This window comes from Somniosus microcephalus, chromosome 15, assembly GCF_052327205.1.
Source record: "Somniosus microcephalus isolate GS21.2 chromosome 15, FLI_Smic_1.0, whole genome shotgun sequence".
Classification (NCBI taxonomy): domain Eukaryota; kingdom Metazoa; phylum Chordata; class Chondrichthyes; order Squaliformes; family Somniosidae; genus Somniosus; species Somniosus microcephalus.
In genome coordinates this window covers 105,327,714-105,351,551 of record NC_141001.1, presented here as the reverse complement: position 1 = coordinate 105,351,551, position 23,838 = coordinate 105,327,714, and the positions used below count along the sequence as shown (strand labels likewise).

The 23,838-nt window shown below is 45.2% G+C and overlaps 1 protein-coding gene across 2 annotated transcripts in view; it reads left to right on the top strand.

Annotated features, from left to right (window-relative positions):
* Positions 1 to 23,838, top strand: part of shank2b (SH3 and multiple ankyrin repeat domains 2b) — a 1,331,733-nt gene that overhangs the window by 613,760 nt on the left and 694,135 nt on the right. For both annotated transcript variants that reach the window (XM_086008225.1, XM_086008224.1), the window contains exon 14: positions 15,702 to 15,859. In XM_086008225.1, the coding sequence (XP_085864351.1) occupies positions 15,702 to 15,859 (158 nt within the window). The remainder of the gene's footprint in view (positions 1 to 15,701; positions 15,860 to 23,838) is intronic.

Here is a 23,838-nt window from a genome sequence, read left to right as displayed (position 1 = left end):
CACTCACCTCCCCCGCCACATACACCATGTCACCCAATGCCTCCCACCCAAAAGGAAGGAAGAAAAAATGCAAACAGAAGAGAAAAGAGAGAGAGAGGAAAACAAAATGACAAGTTAAGGGAGTGAGGATAATCATGTTGATCCTCCGGGGAGGGGGGAAAGCCACCTCTCATGCAGCTGTCAGGAAAAGTGTGATGAAGAACCATGAGCAGAGATGGAACAAGAGGATCGGGGCAGTGAAGAAAAGTGCAAAACATAAGAAAATAAGAACATAAGAATTAGGATCAGGAGTCGGCCATTCGGCCCCTTGAGCCTGCTCCGCCATTCATTAAGATCATGGCTGATCATCGACCTCAACTCCACTTTCCCGCCCACCCCCCACATCCCTTGATTCCCCTCAAGTCCAAAAATCTATTGATCTCAGCCTTGAATATACTCAACGACTGAGCATCCACAGCCCTCTGGGGAAGGGAATTTTCCTCATCTCAGTCCTAAATGGCTGACCCCTTATCCTGAGACAATGACCCCTGGTTCTAGACTCTCCAGCCGGGGGAAACAACCTCTCAGCATCTACCCTGTCAAGCCCTCTTAAGAATGTTATATGTTTCAATGAGATCACCTCTCATTCTTCAAAAACCTGCCAAATCAATAATGTGTCACCATGTCTGAGAGCCTTCAGTTATGAGAAATTGGGGCTCTTTTCATTATGAGGAGATCTGATAGAAGTATTTAAAAGTTTGAAAGGTTTTGAAAAAAGTATGTGGGGGAAAAGTTATTTCCACTGGTTGGTTAGTTGGTACCAAATTGGTGGAAATTTAGGATCAGCAAAAGAATGAAGGAAGAGGTTAGGAATTTTTTTTTTCCACAAAGGTTGTTGGAACATTTGCAGGACTATGGGGACAGAGCAGGGGAGTAGGAGTAACTGGACAGCCCTGTCAAAGAGCCGGCACAGACACGATGGACCGAATGGCCACTTTCTGTGCTGTATAGTTCTATGAATATGAAATGCCCCACCAGGCACAGAATCCATGATAGCTTTTAAAAGGAAAGTGGACAAGTACTTGGCAAAGAAAAATTTAAACGGTATGGATAAAAGGCAGGGGAATGGGACTAAGCGGAGAGCCGGCACAGGCACGGAGGGCTGAATGGCCTCCTTCTATACTGTAATGTGCTATGATTCGAGGAGATAGCTGCTAATCGTTCAGAACCGTGAGGGATATGTTTCATGCAAAAGAGAAAATGGGAGTAAAGCTTAACTCTGTCACAAGTAAAGATGCAAAAATCGTGCTGCGGGTTTACTGGTGGAAAGAGATGGTTTATTACGCATGTCTGAGAAAGATAGTTGAGGATTGCAACTTCAAGGAAGCTAAGCAGAATGGTGTTCCAAAACTGAGATTAGCGATACTGCCTCAATATGGTGCTGATACACCTCTGTTAGTACTTGGGAAGTTCATAGGAACGACAAAGGTAGGAAAAATAAATCCCAACTGGTAAAGAATCCATTATAAAGGCATGGGCAGGTCTCTTGTATGACTACAAACAGTGCCAGTGTTGCAGATACTGGGTGTAAGTGATGGAGTAATTAGAGTGAAGAAAAGCAGCACTGTCAATGAGATATATGCAAAGGATTTCCTAATGTCTTGAAAGCAAACGGGTGTGCAATTAAAACTACACATCAATAAATCCATGTAGCCTGTCACACAACAACTTGAGAAATCCCCATTGAGAAGTAAACTAGGACTGAGATGAGGAGGAATTTCTTCACCCAGAGTGGTGAACCTGTGGAATTCTCTGCCACAGAGGGCGGTGGAGGCCAGTTCATTAAATATATTCAAGAAGGAGTTGGATATATTTCTTAAGGCTAAAGGGATAAGGGATATGGGGAGAAGGCTGGGACAGGGTACTGAATTTGGATGGTCAGCCATGATCTCATTGAATGGCGAAGCAGGCTCGAGGGGCCGAATGGCCTACTCCTGCTCCTATCTTCTATGTTTCTATGTAGATGAGGGAACATGGTATTTTTTAGGATGCGATGGTCCTGTCCCTTGGGTCTCAACACTATTGGCTGTACTAAGCCCCAGGAATTCTGATGATACCCAATTTATGTGTGGACACATGTGCTGCAAACAAAGCAATCAACCAAGAGTGACATGAGACAAACAGATTAAGGGGGAAAAATTTGGTTGGTTGGCGCTAATGGGGCGCTAGGAACTTGGCGCCCGAGCGCGGTGATTTTAGCGCCGCTCGTGAAATTGGCCAGTCGTTTTGCGACGGCGCTAAGCACTACCGCCACGATCTCCTGCGCCCGCAGATTGTGACGTCAGTCAAGCGTGCAATGCCCCGGTAGCGCCCCAGATAGGATATTGAGTCGCGACCTGCCTAAACGCCTGCCGCTATGAACGACAGGTAGAGGGGAACGTTTTCAAGTCTGGGAAGGGGCTGGGGGAGCGCTATTTAAAGGCGGGCGCTTCCTGCCTTTTCTTGTCGGCATACTTTTTGGTTTTAACGCTGTCCTGAGGAGTTTTGGCCCTCAGCACCACTTTTGAGGTTCCTAAGTGCTGAGCTTTTTCCGTGGGCCTATCCATTAGTGCTTCCAACACAATTGCTTTTGAGGTCTCTCCAGGCTGAGATTCAAGGCTGCAATGAGCAGGGTGTGGCTGGTGAGCAAGATGGCCCTTCCCCTTTAAGAACTGGACGGCGCCGGTCTGTCTGGCTTCCATGGTAACTGACATCGCCTGAGCTTCGGTAGCGTTCTGAGGTAGCGCCTCACTCCCTGACGTTTGCACCTTAAGAGAGGTGTGTAGCGCCTGATTTAACGCTCAAATCACCTCCAGGGGCAATAGAGGCGAATTTTGCAGTCGGAGGTGATAATTAGCGGCGGGCGCTAAACTTTGCGCCTGGCCGATATTAGCGCCCCCAAAATGGGCGATACCGAATTTTTCCCTCTAGAGATTTAAAATACGTGGCTCAAAGAGTGGTGTGGGAGGAAGGGGTTTCAGTTCATGGGGCACTGGCACCAGTACTGAGGAAAGAGGGAGCTGTTCTGTTGGGACGGGCTCCACTTAAACCGGGCTGGGACCAGTGTCCTGGCGAACTGAATAACTAGGGCAGTAGACAGGGCTTTAAACTAATGAAGTGGAGGATTCAGGAAAGAGTAAATTTAAAAGAAGCGAGAGAAATGTCAAGGTTCAAAGAGCAGAGTAGAGTTTTGGGTAAAGATAAGCCGAGTGGGTCAGGAAGGGACAGAGAGAGAGTAACAAAGGTAATCGGGCATCAGTGACTAAGGTGACATCATGGAAAAATAGAAGTAAGTCACTATATCTGAATGCACGAAGCATTTGCAACAAAATAGATGAATTAATAACGCAGATAGACTTGATCTGATAGCCATAATGGAGACTTGGTTGCAATGTGGCCAAGGTTGGGAACTAAATATTCCAGGATACTTAATTTTTAGAAGAGAAAGGCAAAATGGAAAAGGAGGAGGGGTAGCCCTGATAATAAAGGATGGTATAAAGATCTTAGCTCCGAAAATCAAGAAGTAGAATCAGTTTGGGTGGAGCTAAGAAACAGCAAGGGGCAGAAAACATTGGTGGGAGTTGTTTATAGGCCCCTAAACAGTAGTTGTAATGTAGGGCAGAGTATAAATCAGGAAATTAGAGGCACATGTAACAAGGGTACACACACACACACACACACAGTATCCCCACAGTGCAGATAGAGGCCATTTCGGCCCATCGAGCCTGCACCGACACATATCCCACCCTATCCCCGTAACCCCCCGTATTTAATCCCCTAACACTAAGGGTCAATTTATCATAGCCAAATCAACCTAACCTGCACATCTTTGGACTGTGGGAGGAAACCGGAGCACCCGGAGGAAACCCACGCAGACACAGGGAGAATGTGCAAACTCCACACAGACAGTCGCCCGAGGCCAGATTTGAACCCGGGTCCCTGGCGCTGTGAGGCAACAGTGCTAACCACTATGCCACCGTGCCCCCCCCCCGTAATAAGTAATCTTGGGGGACTTTAATCTACATATAGACTGGGCAAACCAAATTTGCAGTAATAGTGTGGAGGACGAATTCATGGAATGTATACAAGATAGTTTTCTAGATTAGTATGTTGAGGAACCAACTAGGGAACAGGCTATTTTAGATCTGGTGTTGTGCAAGGAGAAAGGGTTAATTAATAACCTTATAGCAAAGGGGCCGTTATGGAAGAGTGACCATAATATGAAGAATTTTATATTGAGTTTGAAAGTGATTTACAACAGCAACTTGTATTTATATAGCGCCTTTAATGTAGTAAAACGTCCCAAGGCGCTGCACAGGAGTAGTTTAAGACAAAAAATTTAACACCGAGCCACATAAGGATAAACTCGGGCAGGTGACAAAAAGCTTAGTCAAAGAGGTAGGTTTTAAGAAGCGTCTTAAAGGAGGAAGGAGAGGTAGTGAGGCAGAGAGGTTTAGGCAAGGAATTCCAGAGCTTAGGGCCCAGGCAACAGATAGTATGGCCACCAATGGTTGAGCGATTATAATCAGGGATGCTCAAGAGGGCAGAATTAGAGGAGCGCAGATATCTCGGGGGATTGTGGGGCTGAGAAGATTACAGATAGGAAGGGGTGAGGACATGGAGGGATTTGAAAACAAGGATTAGAATATTGAAATTGAGGCGTTGCTTAACCGGGAACCAATGTAGGTCAGCGAGCACAGGGGAGATGGGCGAACGGGACTTGGTGCGAGTTAGGACACAGGCAGCCGAGTTTTGGATGACCTCAAGTTTACGTAGGGTGGAATGTGGGAGGCCAGCCAGGCGTGCATTGGAATAGTCAAGTCTAGAGGTAACAAGGCACGGATGAGGGTTTCAGCAGTGGATGAGCTGAGGCAAGGGCGGAGACAGGCGTTGTTACGGAGATGGAAGTAGGCGGTCTTAGTTATGCTGTGGATATGTGGTTGGAAGCTCATTTCAGGGTCCGATATGACACCAAGGTTGTGAACAATGTGGTTTAACCTCAGACAGATGTTAGGGAGAGGGATGGAGTCAGTGGCTAGGGAACGGAGTTTGTGGCAGGGGACCGAAAACAATGGCTTCGGTCTTTCCAATATTTATTTGGAGAAAATTTTTGCTCATCCAGAACTGTGTGTCGGACAAGCAGTCTGACAATTTAGACACTGGAGGGATCGAGAGAAGTGGTAATGAGGTAGAGCTGGGTGTCGTCAGCATACATGTATAAACTGACGCTGTGTTTTCGGATGATGTCGCCAAGGGGCAACTTGTAGATGAGAAATAGGAGGGGGGCCAAGGATAGATCCTTGGGGTACACCAGAGGTAACGATGCGGGAGTGTCGTTTTTAGTTAAATCTAAAACTAGGGCCTTAAATTGAAACAAAGCAAACTACGTAGGTATGAGGGGCGAGTTGCCGGCCGTAGATTGGGAATCTACATTAAAAGGTATGGTGGTAGATAAGCAATGGCTAGCATTTAAAGAATTAATACATAATTTACAACAAATATACATTCCTTTAAGGCACAAAAACCCCACAGGAAAAGTGGTCCAACCGTGGCTAACAAGAGAAGTTAAAGATAGTATTAGATCAAAGGAAGAGGCTTATAATGCTGCCAAAAAGAGTGGTAAGCCTGAGGATTGGGAGGATTTTAGAATTCAGCAAAGCAGGACCAAGAAATTGATAAAGAAAGGGAAAATAGAATATGAGAGTAAACTAGCAGGAGACATAAAAACAGACTGTAAAAGCTTCTATAGGTATGTAAAAAGGAAAAGATTAGCAAAAGTTAAAATTAAAAACAGAAAATGCTGGAAATACTCAGCAGGTCAGGCAGCATCTGTAGAGAAAGAGTTAATGTTTCAGGTCGATGACCCTTCGTCAGAACTGGAAAAAGCTGGAGATGGAACAGGTTTTTAAGCAAGTGTAGGGGCAGGATGAGGGGGGAGGGGAGGAAAGAACAAAAGGGGAAGGTCTGTGATAGGATGGAAGACAGCAGAGATTGAGACAAAAGGGATGATGGTGCAAGGCAAAAGGCGATGGTAATGGGATAAGTTAAGAAACAAAACATGGCTCTAGATGAAGTGTAAATGGCAATGGCAGAATGATCGACAGCTGCCATGTGGGAGAGAGAAAAAAAATAGAAAAGAAAAGATAGGGGCAGAGGTTATGGTCTGAAATTGCCGAACTCGATGTTGAGTCCAGAAGGCCGTAAAGTGCCTTATTGGAAGGTGAGGTGCTGTTCCTCGAGCTTACGTTGAGCTTCATTGGAACAGTGTAAGAGACTGAGGACGGAGAGGTCAACTCCCCACTCCACTCCCACTCTGACCTCACCGTCCTCGGTCTCTTACACTGTTCTAATGAAGCTCAACGTAAGCTCGAGGAACAGCACCTCACCTTTCAATAAGGCACTTTACAGTCTTCTGGACTCAACATCAAGGTCAACAATTTCAGACCATAACCTCTGCCCCTATCTGTAAAAAAAAAAAAATAATTCTCTCTCCCACATGGCAGCTGTCGATCATTCTGCCAGCGCCATTTATACTTCATCTAGAGCCATCTTTTGTTTCTTAACTTGTCCCATTACCATCTCCTTTTGCCTTGCACCATCATCCATTTTGTCTCTTAATCTCTCCTGCCTTCCAGCCTATCACAGACCTTCCCTTTTGTTCTTTCCTCCCCTCCCCCCTCTCCCTCCCCCCTGCACTTGCTTAAAAACCTGTTCCATCTCCAGCTTTTTCCAGTTCTGACGAAGGGTCATCGACCTGAAGCGTTAACTCTGTTTCTCTCTCCACAGATGCTGCCTGACCTGCTGAGTATTTCCAGCATTTTCTGTTTTTATTTCAGATTTCCAGCATCCACTGTATTTCGCTTTTGTATTAGCAATAGTTAATGTGGGTCCCTTACAGGCTGAGACAGGAGAAATTATAATGGGAAATAAGGAAATGGCAGAGAAATTAAACAAATACTTTGTGTCTGCCTTTATGGAAGAAGACGCAAAAGACTTAACGGAAATAGTGGAGAACCAAGGGTCTAGTGAGAATGAGGAACTGAAAGAAATTAGTATTAGTAAAAAATAGTACTAGAGAAATTAATGGGACTGAAAGCTGATAAATCCCCTGGACCTGATGGCCTACATCTTAGGGGTTTGAAAGAGGTGGCTGTAGAGATAGTGGATGCATTGGTTGTCATTTTCCAAAATTCCATAGATTCTACAGTGCTTCCTGCAGATTGGAAGGTAGCAAATGTAACCCCACTATTTAAGAAAGGAGTGAGTGAGAAAACGGGGAACTACAGACCAGTTAGCCTGACACCAGTAGCAGGGAAAATGCTAGAATCTATTATTAAGGACGTGGTAACAGGGCACTTAGAAAATAATAATAGGATTGGGCAGAGTCAACACGGATTTATGAAAGGGAAATTTTGACGAATCTGTTAGTTTTTTGAGGTTGTAACTAGCAGAATAGATAAGGGGGAACCAGTGGATGTGGTGTATTTGGATTTTCAGAAGGCATTCGATAAGGTGCCACACAAGAGGTTATTAAACAAAATTAGGGCTCATGGGATTGGGGGTAATATACTAGCATAGATTGAGGATTGGTTAATAGATAGAAAACAGAGTAGGAATGAATGGGTAATTTTCAGGTTGGCAGGCTGTAACTAGTGGGGGCCGCAAGGATCGGTGCTTGGGCCTCAGCTATTCACAATCTATATCAATGATTTGGAATATATCCAAGATTGCTGATGATTCATAGCTGGGTGGGAATGTAAGTTGTGAAGAGGATACAAAGAGGCTGCAAGGGGATATAGACAGGCTAAGTGAGTGGGCAAGAACATGGCAAATGGAATATAATGTGGAGAAATGTGACGTTATGCACTTTGGTAGGAAAAATAGAAAAGCAGAGCATTTTTTAAATGGTGAGAGATTGGGAAATGTTGGTGTTCAGAGGGACCTGGGTTTTCTTGTACACAAATAACTGAAAGTAAACATGCAGGTACAGCAAGCAATTAGGAAAGCAAATGCTATGTTGTTGGCCTTTATTACAAGAGGATTTGAGTATAAGAGTAAAGACGTCTTACTGCAATTATATAGGGCACTGCTGAGACCACACCTGGAGTATTGTGTACAGTTTTGGTCTCCTTACCTAAGGAAGGATATACTTGCCATAGAGGGAGTGCAACGAAGGTTCACCAGACTGGTTCCTGGGATGGGGGGGTTGTCCTATGAGGAGAGATTGAGTAGACTAGGCCTATATTCTCTAGAGTTTAGAAGAATGAGAGGTGGTCTCATTGAAACATACAAAATTCTTACAGGGCTTGACACGGTAGATCCAGGGAGGATGTTTCCCCTGGCTGGGGAGTCTAGAACAGGGGTCACAGTCTCAGAATAAGTGGTCAGCCATTTAGGACTGAGATGAGGAGAAATTTCTTCACTCAGAGGGTGGTGAATCTTTGGAATTCTCTACTGTGGAGGCTCAGTCATTGAGTATATTCAAGATAGAGATCGATAGATTTTTGGATATTAAAGGAATGAAGGGATATGGGGATAGTGCAGGAAAGTGGAGTTGAGGTAGAAGATCAGCCATGATCTTATTGAATGGCGGAGCAGGCTCGAGGGGCCAAATGGCTGATTCCTGCTCCTATTTCTTATGTTCTTATATTCTTATGACATGGCAAGGGTCGATAGTGGCCTTGCACACTAAATGGATTGTGTGTGTTCTCCAAAATGGATTTGAGATCAAGATACCACTTGACTGAAATTAACCCAGAAATCTGTTATGTCCCTAAATTCTCCACTTACATTGACCTCAAAGGACTGATGAAGTCAGATAAGAAACAAAGTCAATGCTGTGATGCAGTGTCACTGTACAGGTAAATGGGATGAGGCAAAAGAGACTAAACTAAGCGCGAGGGATGCGATATCAGCAGCTGATGATTGAATCATCCACAGAGTAGACAGAGTCACCATTCCTGAAATGTAACAAGTCACACAGTAAGCCTCGCACATCGGAATCACCAAGCAATTGTGAGGATAAAGTTAATGTGTGAAAATGTGTGGTTCCCAATGAGAAGAAAACTGAGGAAGCCATGAACACTTGGGTGGCTTGCCAACGAACACAAATCAAAGAACAAATGAGAACCTCTTGTGATGCTTGAACTTCCGGAATATTCATGGTGGAAAGTAAGTGTAGATTCCTTAGGATTTTGCCACCTGACAATTAGTTACTTACATAGAATTACATAGCATGCACAACACAGAAACAGGTCATTCAGCCCAACCGGTCCATGCCGGTGTTTATGCTCCACACGAGCCTCCTGCCACCCCTCTTCATTTAACCCTATCAGCATAGCCACCTAATCCTTTCTCCCTCACATCTAGCTTCCCCTTAAATGCACCTGTGCTATTCATCTCAACTACTCCTTGAGGTAGCACGTTCCACATTCTCGCCTCTCTCTGGGTAAAGACGTTTCTCCTGAGTTCTCTATTGGATTTATTGGTGACTATCTTATATTTATGGCCCCTAGTTCTAGCCTTCCCCCACAAGAGGAAACATCTTCTCTACGTCTAACCTATTCAACCGCTTAATAATTTTAAAGACCTCTATCAGGTCAACTCACAACCTTCTCTTTTCTAGAGAAAATAGGCCCAGCCTGTTCAATCCTTCCTGCTGGGTATAATCCTGGTAAATCTTATTTTACAACTTCGCCAGTGCCTCTATATGCTTTTTTATAATATGGAGACCAGAACTGTGCACAGGACTCGTAGATCATAGAGGATTCCTTTAAGATTCCACAAGAGTTCCAGGGGCTACAATTCTGAAATCAACATCTACTGAAGACTCCCGGCCGTACCCGGACAAAATCCCAGAAAGCAGATAACAATCCATTGTGTGACTGTGCAGAAATCGAACTGTTCAGTTTTTGTCACAAGATGACCCATGTTAGGCGGAACTGAGTGGAGAAGGCAGGAAGATTGCTGGCAACACTTTAATGGACAGACACAGCACAGCCCAGGTTGAAGGAGGTGTGTGGGAACAAGTTCTGTGGACACCCACGAGAATCTTTTCATGTGATACCCCCCATGGATTGTGGTTTTCGGAAGCAGATTTTGTCCTCATTAGAAATCGAGCATTATTTTACCACGTAAGAGCAAATCAAAGCAGAAAGATCCAAGATTTTGAGCACATGAGGAAGCAATACCCTGATGAGCAGTGGCATGTTCAAAACTCAGGGAGCAAGGAAGTTGACAGTATGCTGGTGAATAACCTTGAGCAAAGAAAACAATCCCTTCCGCAAATGTACATGGTGACGTACAAGAGACCTATCGCTAATACAGCGGATTGCAGTTATACTGATCATCGCTTGTCATGATCAGTCTCTTAGAACAATCAAAATCTGTTTTCCAAAACCACAGCCTATCTGACACTTTGTTGACTTGTTTATAGTGATCAGTGCAGTTTGGTTGTAGCGATCATTTTCGTGGAAGCCCCCCATTATTTGAAAGGAAGAGCTTCCTGTGGATATCCCCAAAAGCTTCACAGCCAATTTGTATCTTTTTGAAGTATAGTCACTGTTGTTTCAAAGGTAAATGCAGCAGTAATTTTGTCCATAGCAAGGTCCCACAAACAGCGAATGAAGTAAATGACCAGATAATCTGTTTGGGCAATGTTGGATAAATATTGGCACAAAACTGGTAGAACTCCTTTGCTCCTCTTCGATTACTTCCATAAGACTGGATTAGTATAGGCCCACCAACATTCCAGAAGCTCGACACCATCCAGGACAAAGCAGCCCGCTTGATTGGCACCCCACCCACCACAAACATTCACTCCCTCCACCACCGGCGTACCGTGGCTGCAGTGTGTACCATCTACAAGATGCAGTGCCGCAACTCGCCAAGGCTTTTTCAACAGCACCTCTCAAACCCGCGACCTCTTCCGCCTAGAAGGACAAGGGCAGCAGCCACCTCCAAGTTCCCCTCCAAGTCACACACCATCCTGACTTGGAGTTATATCACCGATCTTTCATTGTCACTGGGTCAAAACCCTGGAACTCCCTAACAGCACTGTGGGAGTACCTTCATCACATGGACTGCAGCGGTTCAAGAAGGCGGCTCACCACCACCTTCTCGAGGGCAATTAGGGATGGGCAATAAATGCTGGCCAACGACGCCATGAATGAATAATAAAAAAAAAACTTTTGATCTAAGGAAGAGCATTGTTTTTCTGTATTATGAAAACATAGTGCATGTGTCTGGTTATTGTTTCAATAACTGGTATGAACAGTTCATGTGATAACATTGCGATGCCTTGCTGAACTCCATTGATTTAGATGTAAAAAGATATAGTTGTACAGTTAATTGTTGGGGCTTATTTGTGAACATTTAAAACAGTGTTGTTATAGGATAAATTCACCCATCCCATGCTCCCAACGGGAACCTATGCTCAAAGGAGGTCAAAGATAGGTTAACAAAACTATTGCTCCGAATCTCCATCTCATGCACCCTTTGAGCATGGCTCCCGATTGAGAGTGTGCGATTGGTGAATTTACTCTTTCATTGATCAATAATGTATGAACTAAACTGAAGAAATTAGAGAGGTGTACACTGGAAATGTACCACACTGTCCTCAGAATTTAATTCAAGTTTTCTTGCTAAGTTTCTATAATGGATATAGTTAATACATATCGTACTCCCTCCCTCCTGTTTCCAGATTTTCAATGACTGTGTACGATCTTAGTCTGAATCAGGTGCTTGGTGCGAAAACACTGAACATTAAGGCAGTTAGTGGACGAAAGACAGACATTGATACTGTTAATGAGAGGGTGAGTCCCAGACATAGTTGAGACTTACTCGAGATCTGGCTCATTCAGCTTTTTTTAGGGTGCAAACTACTACTTCAGTCCCAACAAGTTTAAAGGGCAAGTAGCTTTGGTAGAGTGAATCGGGAAAGACTATTTCCTCTGGTTGGGAAGTCAATAACGAGGGGCCATCAATTTAGAATGATCACTGAGTGAGGAGAGACATTAGGAGAAATTCCTTTACACAGAGGGTTGTTAGAGCGTGGAATGCGTTGCCACAGGGAACGCTTGAGGTACAGACCATTGCTTCTTTTAAGGGCAAGTTTGACAAATATTTCAAGCAGAGGAAGATACAAGGTTATGGGGAGAAAGTGAGCCAGTGAGATTAGTTTGAATTGCTGTAGCAAAGAGTCAGCCACAACGGGCCGAATGGCCTCCATCTGTGCTATAAACTGCAATGGTTCAAGGCAAAGTAGAAATGACATTCGCCGTAATCTTTGTGAACACTATTTTAAAGCACAGACAATCTTATTGATTGGTGAATTATACCAAGAGCAATATATTTGCAGATGTTTTAAAACTGCCTTTTTAGCAATGATGTGGTGCTGAAATTCTGAGCACACCGGCACCGCCATTGCCACGTGAAGTTCCCAGTATGGGAGCTGGTCTTGCGTCATTTATGCATTGCTTCTGCAGCGGCGTAACTCCGCCAAGCATCAAACCCGCTTGGCGGTACAGCAGGCCCATCGTCAACTTCTAGCCACCGAAAAGAGCTGGCTGAATCGTACAAGGCAAGTAAAGCAATTGACGGAGGTCAGCGGCCAGTGACCAGGACTCCACGCGGCTGACTGAATGGCCAGGTGATTAGGGCTGCTCGCACCTTCTCCATGGTGTTCGGAGGCAGCACTTCCTGCTCGCGTTCAAATGCTGCTTGTACTTCACTGCCCTGCTCAGTACAGTGCAACAACACCATTATTTATTTATGCTGCAACCATGATGTATAATGCATTTGCCCTGCTCCAAAACAACCTTTACATTCTCGTCCCCTGCCCGTGATGGTGTTGCCAAATATGAGTAAATGACTTTTAATTGGCTGCTGCCTGATTAAGTGATTGACAGCAGCTGCCTCGGCTGCAGTTTCTGCTGTAACTATTGATCTGGGGATGGTTGCTGCAGCACTTGTTTCCCAGCTGGCTGTGTCGTGTTCATCGTCGCAGCCTTCCTGAAGATCTGACTCTCCGGGTCAGGAGAGAACTGATTAATCGAAAGAAAGAACTTGCATTAATATAGCATCTTCCAGGACCTCGGGACGTTCCGAAGCGCTTTACGGCCAATGAAGTACTTTTTCAAACGTAGCCGCTGTTGCAATGTAGCAGACAACTTGCGCTCAGCAAGATCCCATAAACAGAAATGCAATAATGTGAATGTGATAATGCGATCATCTGTTTGAGTGATTTTGGATAAATATTGGCCAGGGAAATTAAGAACATAAGAATTAGGAGCAGGAGTAGGCCATTCGGCCCCTCGAGCCTGCTCCGCCATTCAATAAGATCATGGCTGATCTTCTACCTCATCGCCACTTTCCTGCACTATCCCCATATCCCTTAATTCCCTTAATATTCAAAAATCTATCGCTCTCTGTCTTGAATATACTCAATGACTGAGCCTCCACAGTCCTCTGGGGTAGAGAATTGCAAAGATTCACCACCCTCTGAGTGAAGACATTTCTCCTCAGCTCAGTCCTAAATGGCCGACCGCTTATTCTGAGACTGTGACCCCTGGTTCTAGACTCCCTGCTCTTCCTCAAAATAGTGCTTACCAAATATTACGTCCGCTTGAGAGGGCAGACGAGGCCTCGTTTTAACTTCTCATCCTAAAGATTGCACCTCCGACAGTGCAGCGCCCCCTCAGCACTGCACTGGAGTGTCAGGCCAGATTTTGTGCTCAAGTCTCTGGAGTGGGACTTGAACCCACGACCATTTGTGAGACCCAGAGGCTAACATTTAATTTGACAAAGCGCTCAGGAGGTCCTGTAGACGCTGTGTGCACACCTTAAACTCAGGTTGACTGCAGTTGTGAGCCATATGGGGGATAAAATCAACTTTGTTAGTGGAAAGGTAAATCGGGCAGGGTGTGTAAAGGGGCGGCCAATCCGCTGCTGCCCGGTTTGCGCCCTCGTTGAAGTTGAATTTTACCCCCATGATGCCTAAGAGAAAGTGGTGTGAGGCAACCTCTTCTACAAAGTTTCTGGCAGCACTCCTATCTGGAATCGGGTTGGAAACTCATCCCAGAGCTGTACCGTCACTTTAGCGGCACTGTAGAGGGGAAACCACATCACTGCAACAGAAGAGTGGCAGTTTCACCGCACCCTGAGGAGGTCATTTTAATTTTGACCGATGGTGTGAAATGGGCTGTTATAAATCTCATCATTCATCAAGAAATTACTTGTGAAATAACGCTGGACGGCCAGCTGGTGGCGCCGTTCAAGGAGTATAAATACTAGGGCATGGGCCCAGCTTGACAGGGACATTTTGTAAGACAAGGAACTAGCGAAGTACAACTAGACCTCCATGTTCTGAAACAAGTTGATTAAAGCCTTGCTTTATACTCAAACCAAGTGCGTAGTGAGTTTTCTTACCTCATGGGCGATATCGAATTAGACGCTCATTATACACCACGCCCGGTTTTCTTTGCCGTGGAAGTCAGTGGAAGGGACGATCGGGTGGGCATATAATGGGTGGCCAGTTTGAGATTGCCCATTGTACACTATCGCCCAGAGTTAGAATGACCCCCTTCGTGTTAATAAATATTATAAAAACGCGCATTGCCCATGGGCACTGGGTATTTAAATTAACAGAGAACTCTTAGGAAAATGGATTTGCATTTATATAGCATGCTAGCACGTTTTTAAGAAAGATTTCACCCAATGAATTTGTTCTTGGGCTACAGTGACTGGTTTGGAGGCAAGTGCGGTAGCCATTTTGAACACAGCAAGATCCCACAAACAGCGATGAGAAATGACCAGTTAGTCTCTCTTTTTTTTGGTGGTGTTGGTTGAGGGAGGATTGTTGGTCAGAACACTTGGAGAACACGCTGCTCTTTGCTTCGTGTCATGGGATCTTTAATGTGCTCCTGCTCCGCCTGATAGGGTCTCATTTAACATCTCGTCCAGACAACATCTCCAACAATGCAGCAAAATCGCTTGATATTTCGTTGGAGCGTCACGTTTTTTGACCTTGTAACCTATTCCTGCAGAGAAAAGAATTCAATCAACTGGGCCAAGTTGGCACTTTGTGAAAATCCTTTGTTTCTCCCCAGCTAAGTAATTCTCCCAGAACCAGAACTTGCCCCAGTTCATCTTGATTTTTTTGAGAACAAGGGCATTGGCAGGTTCCCTTTGGTGGTGATAGATGAGGTATGCTTATCTTAAACAGGTTAACGACTGCACTGAAATAGTCCAGACTGCAATTTAAGACCAATGCATTAAGTGGGACACTAAAATTAGCACGTTGAGGAAATGAAACCAGGTGGTATTTGATGCGGGACTCCCTGTCCTCAAGCACCTCGTTGTCTCTCAAGGAGAAAACACGTTGATATTGGCCTAGTTTTTTTTTAAAGAAAATCTAGGTTGGTCGCCTGCACCTTTCAGCACCAACAGCATTGCGCGAAGCCTTAAAATAGTGGCACTGGTTTTCAACCCACTCACCATTGCTATTTAGGTTCAGTTTGAACCTTCCTCTTCATAAAATAAATAAATTCCTTTGCCAGGGAAAATTAGAAATCCAAACTTTTTTAACGATGTGTTTGACCACGAGAATTCATTTAGCTGTAATGACTTTTTTTTTGCCCTGCGGAATTATTTACGCTGTTGCCATTATTTGTGTCTGTTTACAGTCCCGCTGTCATTAAAGAGGCAGATTCTGCATTGGAAAACCCGGGATCGAAACGCAAGCTTTACAGTGCGGTTCCTGGAAGGCAGTTTATTGTGTTGAGGTCCTATCAGCCTCAGGGAGATGGGGAGATTCCTCTCTACAAAGGAGATCGGGTGAAAGGTCAGTGCTTGTTTCTTTCTTGCGGAACGACCCCAAGATCGAGGACACATATTTCACTTGTGTATAAATCACTAGCTATAGTTACAATTGCTGTTTTAGTTCAAGACCAATGTCTTAAATTGCACAAAGATATAAATCGTCCCTCTATCGTTCAAGGACATAAAAAATGTGTGACAGTATCACCTCTACATCACATTTTGTCAAAATACTAATTTATTTTTGTACGTACGGTATAATAATTATTTTAGGCTCATTATCGAGTGGATGTGATCTCCAAATTGGTGCCAGACCATTTAGGAGGCAAATCAGGAAGCACTTTTTTCACACAAAAGGGTAGAAGAAATATGGAACTCACATCTCCAAAAGGGGGTGGGTGCTGAGATAACTGTAGCCTTCAAGACTGAGATCGATAGATTTTTGTTAGGTAAGGGTATCAAGGGTTGCCTAAGTTTTTTAAAATTCGTTTTTATGAGATGTGGGCGTCGCTGGCAAGGCCAGCATTTATTAACCATCCCTAATTGCCTTCGAGAAGGTGGTGGTGAGCCACCTTCTTGAACCGCTGCAGTCCGTGTGCTGTTAGGGAGGGAGTTCCAGGATTTTGACCCAGCGACAATGAAGAATCGACAATATACTTCTAAGTCAGGATGGTGTGTGACTTGGAGGGGAACTTGGAGGTGGTGGTGTTCCCATGCGCCTGCTGCCCTTGTCCTTCTAGGTGGAAGAGGTCGTGGGTTTGGGAGGTGCTGCCGAAGAAGCCTTGGCGAGTTGCTGCAGTGCATCTTGTAGATGGTACACACTGCAGCCACAGTACGCCGGTGGTGGAGGGAGTGAATGTTTAAGGTGGTAGATGGGGTGCCAATCAAGCGGGCTGCTTTGTCCTGTATGGTGTCGAGCTTCTTGGGTGTTGTTGGAGCTACACTCCTCCAGGCAAGTGGAGAGTATTCCATCACACTCCTTACTTGTGCCTTGTAGATGGTAGAAAGGCTTTGGGGAGTTAGGAGGCGAATTAAGGCAGGTAAATGGAGTTGAGGTACAGATCAGCCATAACCTAATTGAATAGCGGAACAGGCTCAATGGGCTGAATGGCCTACTCCTGTTCCTATCAATGTGAAGCAGAAAGTAGGAAAGTGTATTTGAAAGGGCTAAAAATGGGAATAACACTGAAACCTTCTTCCCACTCCCCTCCATGTAGCACAGAAGCTAATTTAAGTCAGCTTTTCAGCTATAGACTATAAGGTACATTTGGTCTACCTGAGTGGGCTCCTCATTCAAAGGGAATGCAGGTTGGAGGTAGGGTTACCCAATAGGCCAATTTGCCACCAAGCACTCTCTTTGAACGAGGCTCTCCAATGGTGCAGTTGACTGCTGAGTTGACCCTGTTAAGTCCAGATACAAAAGTGTGCTCATTTGCAGGGAATTTAAGCTGAATATATATATTTATTTTTAGTTAAAATTAGTGAAGTACCCCTTCACGACATATTCTACTCAGCTGGTTCATATTTTCAATGAAGCTCGATCTTTGGTTCCACATATGGTTTTATCACCTTAGCTGTTAATGCAAGCAAAGAGCAATCCTCCAAGGGGACTCTGTAATGAACTAGTATAAAATCGGGACAGATAATTGCAGCTCTCTGCTATGCAACTAACCTTGAGAATTTCCCTGTTTAAATTGTGCCAGATTATACGGTGGTGTAGTTCAATATCCTACTTCAAAACAAAAAGGCCAAACACGCCCTGCGTGAGTCGCATGTCATCACGTTATTTCAGACAGGACGTCACAGTACTGTGGTGTTTACCTACTTCTGAGCTACTACTCCCTGGGTACCACCTGCTTTCAGAACACAGGACATCCCAGGGAAAAATCATCCCTCCAGTACATTAACTCTCCACTGGTTTGAATAGCCCCAATATTTTTACCCCTGTAACCTTACTTGATAGATGATTTGAAATGTTTATCACGCTTTGAGTAGTTTTTTTTTTCCTGGTGCTTGTCCTAAATTTATGCTTTGCCAAATTCCATTGAATGTCTTCGGGTGCATATGGGGTCGGCGGGGAGCCTTGGGAACTAAGTGTGAGGGCTCCAAAATCCCTCAGGGCGTGCTCCCGGCATAACTCTCGGCGCGATTCTACCAGCGTATGAAGGATCAGAAGAAGGGCACCTACTTTGCCTGGGGCAGGCAGGCACAAGCGCGACGATGGGCACATCACCTGCACCTGCCTGCCCCCAAGTGTCCGCAGAAAACGGGCGCCCATCCGCCATTGGGAGTGGGGTTTGCCTCTGGGCTCCCCTGACATGGACCACGTCCTCCTTTCACAGGGGGCCGATCTGCTATTTAAAAACAAAAAAAATTGGCCCTCTCTTCAGGGGGCCCAGGCCACTTCCCTGGTCTGGACTCCGCTGGCAGAACCCACCTAGAGGCTGACTTGCCTCAAGTCACTTGGCAGATTGGCCTGCAGAGATACACCAGGCCTCGACTGAGCCAAGCGTGCAGGGAACCCTCGCCATCGGGAGTGCCCGCCCTGGCCTGACCCTGCTCCCCGCCAACGGCATTTGCCTTGTAAGGACCCGGCAGAAGTTCTGCCCCTTGCAAGGTGTCGGAAACTCCTGGGAATGGCAGAAGCCTCGTGCAAGTGGTGGCCCACCGTCGGTGAGGGGGGGTAGCGGGGGTGGTTTGAGGCTTTTACCGGTCTCCTGCCTGAGTCATGTTGGGCGATTGGGGCAAAATTGGCTTGGGGGTTCCACCAAAGCTTAAATCTACGTTGCCCATTAATTTGCATGTATGTCAAGCTGCTGATACTAATAGATCTTGGTGTTCTGATTAGGATGTATCCATCAGTAAGGCAGCAGCACTAAAAACAGACTTTTCCAAACCTCCAGGCTCACAAAACTCAGAGGGCAAATAAGAAAAAAAATTGGAAGAACTTGCATTTACATAGTGCCTTGGTACATCCTGAGGAGGTCCCAAAATGCCTAATAGCAAAGAGTTTCTTCTGAAGTACTGTCCCTATTGTTATGTCGGCAAACACGGCTGCCAATTTGCACACAGCAAGATCCCAGAAACAGGAAATGAACAAATAGCCAGATCATTTGTTTTTGGTGGTGTTGGCTGATGCAGGAATGTTGGCCAATGTTGGAGAAGGACATCAAGCGATATGGAGCTAAGACTGGTAAATGGGGTAGAGGTAGAGGTGTAATTGAATGGCTGGTCTCACACTGAGGGGGACTGCAGTGTACAAGCAACGAGTACAGAACCCCATCTATGACACCCGTCTTTCCCAATTCCATAACTATGAGAGCAGTGACCTCTTGCACATCAATAAAATAGAGTCAATACTGAATCCTTCAGCACAATATAAATGCAACTTTTATCTTATCCCCTCTTCTTTTCCCTCTTGTCTTATTCATTCGGACCGCAATGATATTTATCAATGCTATTTATCAAGATGACCCATTAATCGCCTTATATTTTTATCTAAGATAAAACTTAGATATCCTTCTTAAAGTTATGCTAAACATTTATAAACCACTGGTTAGGCCTCAGCTAGAGTATTGTGTCCAGTTCTGGGCCCCACATTTTAGGAAGGATGTCAAGGCCTTGGAGAGGGTGCAGAAGAGATTTACTAGAATGGTACCAAGGATGATGGACTTCAGTTATGTGGAGAGACTGGAGAAACTGGGGTTGTTCTCCTCAGAGCAGTTAAGGTTAAGAGGAGATTTGATAGAGGTGTTCACAATTTTGATAGAGTAAGTAAGGAGAAACTGTTTCCAGTGGCAGAAGGGTCGGTAACCAGAGGACACCGAGTTAAGGTGATTGACAAAAGAACCAGAGGCGACATGAGGAATCATTTTTTTACGCAGCGAGTTGTTGTGATCTGGAATGCGCTGCCTGAAAGGGCAGTGGAAGCAGATTCAGTAGTAACTTTCAAAAGAGAATTGGATAAATACTTGAAGGAAAAAAAATGACAGGGCCATGGGGAAAGAGCAGGGGGGAGTGGTAATAATTAGATCGCCCTACCAATGAGCCGGCACAGGCACGATGGGCTGAATGGCCTCCTTCTGTGCTGTGTCATTCTATGATGATTCTGTGATAAACCAGGAATGTGATTCCAAGATATATGCTGATCTTAGAGCTCATTTGACATTTATAATCCACTTGGCCTTCACCCTTACAGCTTTATGACATAATCTGAACTCCTCTGCCCTTGTAGCATATTCCGAGATGGCCGTCTATTGCTTAGAAATGACTTTTGCCAATAGGATACTTAACATGTTCATATGAAACTCTTCTGTTCGCTCTTAGAATGTACTTTCATTTAAGTAGGCTAATGGATCTGCTAAAATAGGGGTCAGAGGAATGTCGTACAAACATGTTCAACATCTGTCCATTTTAATATTGTAATTTCGAGGCTTATGTGTTAATGCTTCTTATCTTGAAAATGTTAATAGAATGTCTGACATATCTGTCAGACATTTGCTGTTAGAAGTGTGAATGAGTCTGCTTTTCAGTTCCCTTTGATCAGATCAATGGAATCAAGAGTGTGCCTTTCATTAAATGTTCAAAGTTGCATATTAATTAAAAAAACAAAATAAAAACAGAAAATGCTGGAAATACTCAGTGGTCAGGCAGCATCTGTGGAGAGAGAAACAGAGTTAACTTTTCAGGTCGATGACCTTTCGTCAGAACTGGAAAAAAAGGAGGAAATGGAACAGATTTTTAAGCAGGGGGGAGGGGCTGAAAGAACAAAAGAGAAGGTCTGTGATAGGATAGAAGGTAGGAGAGGTGAAGAGACTCTCCCACTCAGACCTCTCTGTCCTCGGCCTCTTTCACTGTTCCACTGAAGCTCAATGTAAGCTCGAGGAACAGCACCTCATCTTTCGATTAGGCACTTTACAGCCTTCTGGACTCAACATAGAGTTCAACAATTTCAGATCATAACCCCGGCCCCGATCATATATATATTTTTTATCCACACTTTTGTTTGTGCCTTCTGTTCTTCTCTCCCACATGGCAGCTGTCTTTCATTCTGCCAGCGCAATTCACACCCCATCTAGAGCCATCTTTGTTTCTTAACCTGTCCCATTACCATCTCCTCTCGCCTTGAATATCTCTTAATGTCTCTTAACCTCTGTAGTGTCCGAGTATCAATAATACACGGACTGCAGGAGAACAATAAAACAGGTATTTACTGAACAGAGGGTAAACTTAAGACTGACGTACAGAAGCCTGCTATGGCTTTTTATACAGGTGTGGTCACTGCCGGTACTGCAGTATAAATCAGTTCTTCTCTTAAAGGTACATACACAACAATTCCTCCCCTTTTAGATAAACAGTACATAACATTCATTGAACAACTAAATAATAACTAATTACAATTACAATTTTCTCTGTACTATATACATCAACTGAAATAATTATTTATAAGTTCAGTCTTTGAGGAGGCTTCCTGATCCTGACTGGATAGCGCCTTTCTCGAGTATCCTGTTCTTACGGCGGAGTCGATTCTGGCTCATTGTCATTGGTTGGTTTGTCAGCTTCCAATACCACTGCTTCTGAGGTAGACGCAATCTGTACTTCGGGTTCATTACCAGGTGCACATGCTCGTGGTATGCGTTTGGCTTGTTCCTGTGACTCTAGAATCTGGTCAGCATGGCGTCTCACGATGCTCTCTCCAACGTCCACTGTGTACATTAGTGGTCCCTGCTGTGTGCATATCGTTCCTGGCTGCCATTTTTCTGTTCGGTAGTCGCGGGCCAAGACTGGTTGCCCTATCTTGAAGCTCCTGGTTGGCTTCTCATTGATGTGCTGGAATTGCTTATCCTCAACACCTCATCTTATGTTTGGTTTGAGCAAATCCAGGTGACATCTTAGCCTTCGGTTGAAGAACATTATGGCTGGAGCTTGGTTGGTGACTGCATGTGTCGCATTCCGGTAAGCAAACAAGAAATTATCTACCTTGTGTCCCCAACAAGCTGGCCACCAAACTCCAAACTCTTGGCCTGAACACTTCCCTCTGCAACTGGACCCTGGACTTCCTAACAAACAGACCCCAGTCTGTCAAATTAGGTAACCACACCTCTCCCCCCCCCCCCCGACCCTGAACACGGGGGCCCCACAAGGATGTGTGCTGAGCCCCCTCCTCTACTCCCTCTTCACCCACGACTGTGTGGCTGTTAATGGTTCCAACACCATCATCAAGTTTGCAGATGACACCACGGTAGTAGGCCAGATCACCAACGACGATGAGTCAGCCCACAGGGAGGAGGTCCAGCATCTCGTGAAGTGGTGCGCCGACAACAACCTGGCCCTTAACACCAAGAAAACAAAGGAAATAATCGTGGACTTCAGGAAGTCCAAAGGCGGAAGTCACACCCCCATCCACATCAATGGGGCGGAGGTGGAAAGGGTGGCCAGCTTTAAGTTCCTCGGAGTCCACATCACGGAAGACCTCTCCTGGTCCCTCAACACCTCCTCTCTGGTGAAGAAGGCCCAGCAGCGCCTATATTTCTTGAGGAGGCTGAAGGGATGTAATCTGTCACCCCTGATCCTCTCTAACTTCTACCGCTGCACTATAGAGAGCATCCTGACAAACTGTATCACGGTATGGTACGGCAGCTGTAGCTCCCATGACCGGAAAGCCCTGCAGCGGGTAGTCAAAACTGCCCAACGCATTACCGGCACCCGGCTACCGACCATAGAACATATATATCAGAAACGCTGCCTACGGAGGGCACGGTCCATCATCAAAGACCCTACCCACCCCAGCCACAGTCTGTTCGCCCTCCTACCACCTGGGAGATGCTACAGATGCATTCGCACCCGTACGACCAGATTTAGGAACAGCTTCTTTCCCAGGGCTGTCATCCTACTGAACTCCACAAATAAACACTAAAGCCTGCACATCTGCCGATGCACTTTATTATGGTCATATTTATGCTAATATATATGTACAAATGTATGTTGAAATGTTTAAGTGTCCTAATCCAAATTGTACACTCTCGGGAGCCGCAAGCCTACATTTCGTTGTACTGCACTTGTGCACTAACAATGACAATAAAAGTTGATTTGATTTGATTTGTGTTGTAGTGGTATGTCGTCGTTATACATCGCCTTTATTGCCTTTTTAAAGGTCTGAACAAACCTCTCAGCCAATCCATTTGTGGCTGGATGATATGGGGCAGATGTGTAATGTTTCACCCCATTATTCCTCAGAAACCTCCGGAAATCCTCGGACACAAACTGTGGCCCGTTGTCGGAGCAAATCTGTTCTGGCAAGCCATTCCTGGTGAAGATGGTCCGTAGGACTGCAATAGTTTTCTCTGTGGTGGTGGAGGACATTTTGATGACCTCTGGCCATTTCGAATGTGCATCCACGGCGATTAGAAACATTGAGTCCATAAATGGACCAGCAAAATCAATGTGTACCTGTTGCCATGGAGATGAGGGCCACTCCCATGGGTGTAGCGGGGCTTGTGGTGGAGCGTTTTGGACCTTCTGGCATCCTGTGCATCTCTTGGTCATATCCTCGATTTCTTTATCGATTCCCGGCCACCACACAAACGCCCTGGCTAGGCTTTTCATTTTTACCCCTCCCAGATGACCCTCATGAAGCTCATTGAGCACTCTATCTCTCAACTTGGGTGGAATTACCACTCGGGATCCACACATCAAGGTCCCCCGGCACACTGACAGCTGTTCTCTCCTTGGCAAGAATGCTGGCAACAGTGAGTCGCCATGTGCTGGCCATCCCTTCACCGTCAAATCATAGACCCGAGAGAGTGTAGGGTCATTTCGGGTTTCCTTCTCTATACTTGAGTTTGTAACAGGTAGACATTCGATTATGGTCGCATGGAATATCTCAACAGGGTCCACTGCAGGTGCTTCCTCTGCCGTAGGCAACGGTAGGCGCGACAGCCCATCAGCGTTTCCATGCTGTTTCGTACCCTTGTACTCTATGTCGTACTGATGTGCCCCCAGAAA